This window comes from Protobothrops mucrosquamatus, unplaced genomic scaffold (genome assembly GCF_001527695.2).
Source record: "Protobothrops mucrosquamatus isolate PMUCROS unplaced genomic scaffold, P.Mucros_1.0 scaffold1621, whole genome shotgun sequence".
NCBI classification, from domain to species: domain Eukaryota; kingdom Metazoa; phylum Chordata; class Lepidosauria; order Squamata; family Viperidae; genus Protobothrops; species Protobothrops mucrosquamatus.
The window spans coordinates 193,350-203,645 of record NW_015387782.1 but is presented as its reverse complement, the minus strand read 5'-3'; the positions used below and the strand labels follow the sequence as shown (position 1 = coordinate 203,645).

The following is a 10,296-nucleotide window of genomic DNA, read 5'->3' as shown; positions in this document are numbered from 1 at the left end:
AAGGACTGCTGTTTTGATTTGTTTTACATGAGAGAGAAAGAGAAAGAAATTATTTAAATACAAGCTTAAGTGGCAAAGACGTGGTTTCTAAATGACAGAGATTTGTAATTTTAAAATCTGCTGCAACTGCAATCAGTTACGATAGGGTAGACCAGATTTAATAAGCAATGCTCATTAAATGTTGCTTTTTTCATTTTTCATTTTGGCAGAGGAAGCAAATGAGTGCATTGTGCAACATGTTCTACGTGATATAAACAATCGGTTATTCAAGGTGCCTTTTTAAAAATCTGAAATATGGGAACTCTGCCAACCTTTCTTTGCCTCTGAATGGCTTTACATTGGCTATTTTTAAAATTAACTAAACTGGCACTAGGTTTTTCTTCTATGCTTGTATTGATTTAAATGAGGAAAATGTTCAAAAGTTCTATCAAGCTAATTCCTGAATGTCTTCTTACGTGCTAATTAAATATAGACACAATACATTAATTAAATAAATAGCAGACATGTTGGAGAAAATTCTATTTATATTTTATATAATTATTTTGGTAGGGTTTATTATGGACGAAGATGGTGCTTTAACTTGGTTGCATTTCCATTTTATTCTGAACAACTAATAGACATAAAATCACAATAAGACCCTTACTTTAACTTAAAAGTTCAGATAGATTGCTATCAAATTTCTAGAATTATTTTTTCTTTTGGCTAGGTAATTGGATGCACTGGAATACATGTGTTGAAAAATATGTGTATCCTACTAACAGTACTCCAGAATATGGCTCTATTTTGGTTCCAAATGTTGACAACGTGAGAACTGATTTCCTTATTCAAACAATTGCAAAACAAGGCAAGGTAATACTCTCCTGTTTCCTATTGAGATGCTAGCAGTGCTTTAGTGAGACAGTGACTTCATTTTAAAATGCTTCTGGAATTGCTACTAGACTGTTAATTATCCTTATGAACTGGGTAAGGATCAAATGTCTACAGCCACAAAGAAATCTTTGATGCTCACTAGCAATTTGAATGTTCCCATTCAATGCAACTTTTCTGAATTATTCTATTTGCCCATTTTGAAGCTCACTCTAATCCATCTTTTAACTTTCGGGATGTTGCATTATTTGTTTTGGGTCTTTAATTATCCTGATGGTCTTGTTTTACTTCAAGATTGAAAGGGTTTTATTCTATCCTTCATTTTCCACATGAAGAAAGTAACAAATGGTTTGTTTATTAAAGTCACAAAACCTATTTTTGTGTTACAATATTAATATTGTTGGTAGAACTAATTTTATTTTGGTTATGGATAAACCGTATTGCAAAGAGTGATCTATTTCTTCATTATTTGAAACCGTTTTGAGATCTGAGCCTTTATCACTTACCTTTGACTCTCATATCCCTAAACTCATTTGAATTCTCTTTTCATCTTCAGGCTGTTCTGCTAATTGGTGAGCAAGGGACTGCTAAGACTGTCATCATCAAAGGATACATGTCAAAATATAATCCTGAAAATCACATGGCTAAGAGCCTTAACTTTTCATCAGCAACCACTCCTTTCATGTTTCAGGTGAAACTTAGCATTTATTTTTTTCCCCCTTTCCTACAGAAATAGAGGTAACTTTGTAACTCATCGGAAATATACCAGAATAAAAATTAATCAAAAATATTTGAATAAGTGGTAAAGATTCAAATGTTCACGGTTTGCTATTTGCAGTGGTTCTTTTGACTTTGATAATAAATTAGTCATTTTGGGGAGAAACTGTTCCTTTCTTGTTCATATATTAAATTTCATCTAATTTCTATATTTTGAACCTTGTACAGGGTTTTCATTCTCTCAGATAACTTATAGCTTTCTTGTCACATTTAACAAAAATAAAATCTTGTCCCTCTCCTTAAATCATATGCACAATAAATAAGGAAGGGCATTATGTAAAATATATTCAAAATAGATAGAAGTCTTTCAGAAATCATATCTTGGCCAAATCCATCCAATATTTCCAAAAATTATACTTTTATTTATGCTTTTGTCTCCAAAAATACACATGCAATACAATTATACGTACAGGTAGTCCTCGACCTACGACCAGAGTTGAGCCCCAAATTTCTGTTGTTAACTGAGACATTTGTTAAGTGAGTTTTGCCCCCTTTTACGACTTCTCTTGCCACAGCTGCTCAGTGAATCACTGCAGTTGATAAGCTAGTAACACAGTTGTTAAGTGAATCTGACTTTCCCATTGATTTTGCTTGTCAAAAGATCGCAATAGGTGATCACATGACCTTGGGACACAGCAACGGTCATAAGTATGAAACAGTTGCCAAGCATCTGAATTTTGATCATATGATCATGGGGATGCTACAAAGGTCGTAAGTGTGAAAAATGATTATAAGTCACTTTTTTCAGTGCTGTTGTAACTTTGAATGGTCACTAAATGAACTGTTGTAAGCCGAGGACTACCTGTATGTTGATTGTAAAATGAATTCAGTTGAATTGGAACAGATATCCCCCAAATAGTTTTAGATTGCAGCCTTAGAGTGCAGCTCTATATTTTAATTCCATTAATTCTGCCTTAGATATGTTGGCTGAACATTCAGGCAATGACAGAATAGGTACGTTAACACTATCATGCCTGGAATAGAATAGCATAGACCTTTGCAAGATGTTTTTCATATTGACTTACATGGGATGATTTATTTTCTAAGTAAATGTCCTGACACTAATAAGCACTTTGCCAAAATCACCAGAAGAGTGCAATATGTAGTATAAGTTAGTATCCCTTGATGTTTGTGTGCCACTTGAGAATCATTTAGCACTATAACCTTTTCTGGCAGAAGAGATTTTGTGTTGTGGCTTCTTTTCGTCTTTCAGAGCAGGTAATGGCAGAATTTCTTTCTCCTCATTCCCTTCATCTTTGGAATATGGGATTATTCTGTTCAACCCTTTGAAGCAGAGATATCTTTTAATATCCAGATTGGCCAGGAATATTTTACTGTTTGTTGGAATCTCAGTATTGAGGACTTTCTGACTAAAGATTTTTAACTGTATATTACATTTCTTCCTACAGTTGCTTTAAGTTCTTTTGTTCTAAGCAAAGAGTTTGCAGAACACACAACTTTTCCTTTAGTGATTATAAAAAAGATGCTTATAGTTAAATTATTTTATAAATTCATGTGTCTCTTGCAGCGCACAATAGAAAGCTATGTGGACAAGCGCATGGGCACAACATATGGTCCTCCCGCAGGAAAGAAAATGACGGTCTTCATAGATGATGTGAATATGCCTGTAATTAATGAATGGGGAGATCAGGTCAGATACTTGCATCATCAGTTCTTGACATCGCTCAATGAAACATTTTGACTTGGAGAAATAGTTAAGATCAAGATTTTGACTGTTTTGCTTGGATTTGTTAATATTGGAGAACAGTTCAACAATGCATGAGTTCCTTATATATCAGCAGAGAATAATTTCTAATTTTTCTGAATGACAAACCTCTCACGTTAATTTTGGTAGTTTGCTAAGGCTTAAGAGGAATCACAATGTTTCTCACTGGGACTTGTGTTTCTACCTTTATGATAATAGAATACTACTCCTGGGCTTTTATAGGCATAGTTATTCAGTACGTCTACACCAGTGGTGTCAAACTACCGGCCCGCAAAAAGAGTCGCTATATGTCGCGACACGTCACATGACGTGGCGAGTTTGATACCCGTGGTCTATACCTATCCTTCAGTTGCGAACCCTCAGAATAATTTCAGAAAGATTCGTGCTTGACCTAACTTCTTATGCCTGCAACTTTTTATAACTAAACCAGTACTGCCTCTATCTCAGGGGTCTCCAACCTTTCTGGGTTGGTGGCCCGGTGGGAAAGGGAGGGACAGCACCTTTATGCGTGCATGCGCACACATACAAACGTGGCTGCTAGCACCGGTGAGAGGCTCGCGGCTCTCCTAGCGCTGGCGAGAGGCTCGCAGCTCTCCTAGCACCAGCGCAAGGAGAAGGGGTGAGTGCGTGCACATGCACGTGTACACTGGCCAGCCACTCATGCGGCCCGGTAGTGGGCTGCAGCCTATAGGTTTGGGAACTCTGTTCTATCTAACCAATAATGGAGGGCAAAAATTGATACCCAGCCAGTGCCCTGCTCTAATTCTATCCTTTCTTCATTTTGAAGTTTTATGTGGCAGTTTGAAATGAAATAAACATGTGAGGGTAAGCATCAAAATTGCCTTTCTGCTCAATCTTAGAAGATTAATATGAAACTATTGTAGCACTATAGCAATTTACCAGCTACGGAGATGGAGACAGTCAATGATCCTGCTATAAAAGTGAGGATTTGAGGGATGCAATTTCTCATTGGCATGACTTCCTCATCAAATATTTTTTGGCTGTGTTGCCTAACGGGGGCAATAATAGGTATTCATGAAGATGTAGAGCCATCCAGGAATGGTACAAGTGATGTGAGGGTTGCATTAAACAGAATTCCTTTTAAAACCCAACTGGATATATAGCGTATGGTCAAAATAGATTGTATTTTGTAATCGGTGAAAACCAAATAGAAAAAAAGTGTTTTATAACCTAACTTCCTTGATTCCTCTAATATATTCATCTCAGGAAAAGTTTTTGATTGTTCCAAATTGACCCCCCAAATAATCTTCAGGATGGTAATCTAAACCACATTATTCCATAGGGCATATAGTGGTTGAAGACCTTTTTGTATATGCAAAATACAGAATGGTGGGATTGTTGTTTAATTATAAGATTTTGTAATGGATTTAATGGATTAATTAATCAATTATATTTACTATAGTTCACCATGAGTGCTTTAACTTACTGTATAGTTGTAAATCATTGTGAGTGTGAATAGATTAGGCAGCATGCAAATCCAGTGACTGAATGATTGATTGATTGAATGAATGAATGAATGGTTTCAGAGTAGATGTTGGTCATAAACCAGGAAATTCACTTATGATTGTGCTTATGATGTAATACTGCATATCAAGTTTTACACTTTGTCTAGTGCAGTGTTTCTTAACGTATGGTCCTAGGATCCCTGGGGTTCTCCCAAGAACTTCTCAGGGGTCTGTGAAATTAAAATTATTTTCCAGCCTATGTTGAAAAACAATGCAATATTAAAATCACTACCAATCATGAGAAGTGGTAGTGGCAGCAAATAGATCATTTTTAATTTTTAATTGGGTAAAAAATGATAAATCCATACAAACAAATGCTCTTTTGGGGTCCTCCATAATTTTTAACAAGTGGAAAGGGGACGCTTCTGGGAGAGTTATGTGAAACTGAAAATGGCTTTGTGAAAGCAGAGCTGATGACTGTGGCAAAGACCAAGGAATTAGTGAGTAGACCATAGAACCTCTTCAGGTAAGGATAGGCTTCTCTTTATTGCTGCCTCTGGTTTGCTACCTTCTGTTGCTGGTATTCTTGAGAACTCAATGTTCTTGCCTCCAATTTCTGGTCAGAACCTTTTGAATTAGGATTAGAAATAGTAAGCGCTGCATCTGTTATATCTCTGCTGGAACTGGGGTACAGTTACACCAGCTTGTTCTTCTGAAGAATGGAAGACACAAAGATGTGTCCAGCTGGGCCCAGATATAGAGATAAAAAACTCACTGGGAAAATTATAGTATTATCAATTAGAAAAGTTATGGTGGAAAGAAGAGGCAGTAAAAACCATTCTGTTGTTTTATGCATATAATCTGCTGTATAAATGTAGATGTCTGCAAAAATAGTCAGTTGGGTGTTTTTAATCCCAAAACCTTTCTTGCAGGTCACTAATGAGATTGTTAGGCAGCTGATGGAGCAGAATGGGTTTTATAATTTGGAGAAGCCTGGAGAGTTCACCAACATTGTGGATATCCAGTTTTTGGCTGCCATGATACACCCTGGTGGTGGACGAAACGACATCCCTCAGAGACTGAAGAGACAGTTTTCTGTGTTTAATTGCACCTTGCCTTCTAACTCATCCATTGACAAGATTTTTGGTAAAACACAATGGTTATTTAGTCTTGTTGCTCATTAGGTAGCGCTTAGTGCTTGCTTTACTTTGAAAAGCTAAGAGAAGTGAAAAATTTGAGTGGAGGTGTAAATATGATCTTCCACCGTGTGAGCAGATGCATTAAAATTGCAGCATTAGTATTACATTGCTAATGTCTGTCATTATTTTCAAAAGAGTGCTAAAACAAAAGAGAGGGAGGAAAAAACCAAACTACAGAAACATAACTGTAAAAAGGGTGAACAAAAAAGGTTAGCTCAGTTAAATTAAAGGAACGAATGTATATGGGAGATCAGTGATTTGGGGAATTTATATTAAAATCAATTTCCTGAGATATTCTATTTTTAACAATGTACATTGTTGGAGATTGTAATAGGAAGTTCAGTGGTTGGGTTGTTGTTTTTTTTAAATCCCTCTGTGCCATGCCTAACCTTAGTATTGGCTTGTGTGTTTTGGGCAAATGATTTTTTCAGGCATTTTTAAACAAGTGCATTCATTCGCTAGGTATCACAAAATGACATTTTAATTAATTAATATTTTTATTTATTAAATTTATTAAATTTATTTCTATGCTGCTCTCAGTTAACAAATCTTAATGTGACTGGATGACGTCGTTTAGTGGTATTGGTAAGACATGGAAGTGGGTGGATTTCTTAGATATCTAACTTGAATCCTCCAGGTGTGATTGGCACAGGGCATTATTGTAGCCAAAGAGGCTTTTTGGAAGAAGTGAGAGCAACGGTTGCTAAGCTGGTCCCATTGACCCGGCGGTTGTGGCAAATGACCAAGATCAAAATGCTACCAACTCCGGCCAAATTCCATTATGTGTTCAATCTCCGGGACCTTTCCAGGATCTGGCAAGGAATGCTTAATACTCTTTCAGAAGTAATCAGTGATTCCAATGTAAGTAATGCATGTGTCATTTTCATATATTAGATGATGTCTTTCATTCAGATTTTTTATATTGGATGCATTTTTATTTCAGATTTTAAACATTGTACTATAGGAACTACAGGTCCAGAATTTTAGACAGCCCCATAAGTAGTAAATAATATTATACTTTAATTGCAAGCACTAAGTCTAAATGTATTAGTGCAGTTACATACACGTCACTAGAATTCAAGACAAGCCAGCTTCTGATTGGTTCTATGACACACCAAGATAGAACAGGCCTTAATTAATCTACATTATAAAGAATAAAAAAAACTTCAGCAGTCTTACCTGAATGAATAAGTAGTATAATTAGTCAAAGATACAACAGTGCTGAACAAATAGTGTTTGTGACCGATCCTCCGAGTTCTGATCTTTCCAGCACTCCTGCAGTCTTGTGATTGTGATCTGGGAGATGGGCAATCAGTTTACACTTATGACCAGTTGTAGCACCTTACAGTCACACGATGACCATTTGCATCCTTTGGTGCTGGCTTCTCCAGAAACAGGAAGCCTGCCAAGGAAATTGCAAATTATTGGGTAAGTCTCTCCCACCTATCCATCCTCCCCTAGTCTCTGCATTTGCCAACTCACACATCTTCCCAACTCACACATCTTTACCCACCTTCCCCAACATATATTGTGTGTCTTGTGCACCCTGAGGCATCCTCCTGACTCACCCTCACACCCCCTCACCTAGCAGCAACCACTTACCTGTCTCTAAACAGAGACCTGCAACTTGCTGGCTGCCCCACTGACTATACTTGCCTAACAACCATGGGATTTGGTTAATGGTGGTAATTGGGACGGCATCACTTAATAATGGAAATTTTGGGCCCAATTGCTGACATAATTTGAGGACTGCCTATAGCATGTTTCAAAGACAGACCATTAAAAATTGGCTTCATTGGAAATTCTTCAAATCAGACCAATTAAAAATTCACCTGGATAGAGCCAATTGGAAACTGACTTTCTAGAATTCTAGTGACTTGGTCCAATTAAAGATTAGTTTGCTTACAAATATAAAAACTTGAGTTCCTGATCACTTGCCTGTGAGCAGTACACTTTGCCTCTGAAGATGCCAATCTTTCTTGGTGAAAAGTCAGGATACCAGAAAATCAGACTATCAGTTAGAATCCCATCACTATTGGACCAAGCCTAGATATTTATGGAATTGAAACCAAGTGAAGAGGAGATGAGTTATGGAAAAGCAGTTGACAGAAAGGTTAAATATTATTCTCCAGGAAGGAAACAGGGCAAGCTAGGCTGATTTAATATCATATTTACTTAGTCCTTGTATTAATGTGTGGCTTTTTTAAGCTCACAGATTAAATTACATTTTAAAAAAGGTATAATCTCTTTATTTCTGGTAACTTTATAGCATTTTGGGGCAACATTTGGGAATAATTTGCTATTTCCTGCTTCTAAAATTGTTGCTGTTATTTGACTTCTACCCTAGTCTGGGTTTTTCTAGCAATTCCTCATCCAAGTAGTAATTGTCATTAACTGAAGATTACCAGTAGAAAGCTTTTACACCAGGGGTCTTCAAACTTGGCCCTTTTATGACTTGTAGACTTCAACTCCCAGAATTCCTCAGCCAGGCATGCTGGCTGAGGAATTCTGGGAGTTGAAGTCCATAAGTCATAAAAGGGCCAAGTTTGAAGACCCTTGTTTTACACCATAGAAGGTATGCTAAGCATTATTTAGGGAAGTTATTTCCTTATTTCAGACTAGAGAGGCACAGAGCAAATGAAATTGTACTGTATTTGGTGGTAGAGAGGGGTTTGAGCAAATGTCTGCTTTTAGATATCCACACAGGTGTTTGTGATAGTTAACCACAGCAGGAAAGAGCAACAAAACTAAAATGAAATGTGAGGGAGCACACTGTCAACATTTATTATTATTTTTTTTTGCAAAAGGCAATCTGTAAGTGATATTTGAAACTAAAGAAAGGTGTTGGATTTTTGTACCACTAAGATCATGTTCCCTCTTCTCATCTGTTTACATTGACTCTGGAAGTAATCCCAGTTAATGGATTCACACAGTACATTGAATTATAAACTAACCAAGAGAGCAGAGTTTGCACAATTCACTAACCAACAAGACTAAGCATAACATGCTGCACAAAGACACTTGCTAGATCATTAGTGACCCATGGATATCATTTCTAACTTAATTCTGAATTGCCTTTGCTCAATCCCAAAGCAGATAGTTAGGATATATCACATAAACATACAAATGGCAACCAATTAAAAAGAGATTATGGAGTCCCTTGTCTTCTTTACCTTCTCTAGCTCTTAGCTGAAAAAATATACACGTACACAGGCAAATACAAACAGATGGTTAGATGCAACATTTGTGCCTATATCATGTATATTTTTAAAACATTTATCAATGTGGAAAATAATTACTGTCCTAAATAATGTAGCTGAGGTTATTTCCCATATTTAATAATAAATATGGGAAGCATTCTTTCAGTAACAAAATAAGTCCTTCACATGCAACATCTTTTTAAAAATAAATATGTATGAGAAGCATCTATTTTGAATGTCGCAAATTCCAACTTAGGGAAGCTATATACAGTTGTTTTTCTTTTCTCTCTCTGAACAGGTGCTCATTAAGCTATGGAAGCATGAATGTAAGCGTGTTATCGCTGATCGTTTCACAACTCCCGAGGACGTGGAGTGGTTTGATCTGGCAATGGCAAAGCTAATTGAAGGAGAACTTGGTAGTGATAAGGCATCACTAGTGGCACTCAACAAGGATGCTTTCTTTGTTGATTTCTTAAGAGACGCACCTGAAGCAACAGGTAAACTTAATCTAAAATGAAAAAATATGTGCCTGATATTAGTACCATACAAGGAAGTAATAGCTTTGGGCTTGGAAATGCAGAACAATTATGCTTTCAAGCTAATTATAAAGTTTAATTAAGGAGGTTGTAGAGGAGGAGGAATTGTTTGCAGAAGTTGCAGCTTTGGGAAGAAGTCTATCCTTTCTTCCATGCTGGAAACCAAATATTATGTAATCTTCCTACCCAGCATCTAGGCAATAAAACTGCTTTTGTTAATGTCTAAAGAATCTATTTTAATATGCATGGCATGAAAATGGCCACTGCTGTTCCCACAAAACGGACAAGCTAAGGAGTTCTCCAAATCTGGTTCACATAATACTGGATAAACCAATAATTTCCCAGTAGAGGAGGTCTCAATTAGTTCCCAGTTAGTATAAGGGAATTATATACAATTTGTCAAGCCCTTCAAAGTTATTTACTGATGTGGTATGCACCATTCCATAAAGATCTGTTTAATTATACCCACTTCCTCAATAGCTTTAAAGTGTGAATATTAGAAGAAGCATTTGCCCAGAGATATTA

The 10,296-nt window shown here is 36.5% G+C and overlaps 1 protein-coding gene across 1 annotated transcript in view; it reads left to right on the top strand.

Moving 5' to 3' along the window:
- The window catches only part of LOC107293453 (dynein heavy chain 5, axonemal), an 89,612-nt gene that overhangs the window by 11,597 nt on the left and 67,719 nt on the right, over positions 1-10,296 (top strand). The window contains exons 5-10 of the mRNA XM_015822605.1: positions 705-849; positions 1,424-1,558; positions 3,173-3,295; positions 5,769-5,982; positions 6,673-6,896; positions 9,534-9,732. Coding sequence (XP_015678091.1) covers positions 705-849; positions 1,424-1,558; positions 3,173-3,295; positions 5,769-5,982; positions 6,673-6,896; positions 9,534-9,732 — 1,040 coding nt within the window. The remainder of the gene's footprint in view (positions 1-704; positions 850-1,423; positions 1,559-3,172; positions 3,296-5,768; positions 5,983-6,672; positions 6,897-9,533; positions 9,733-10,296) is intronic.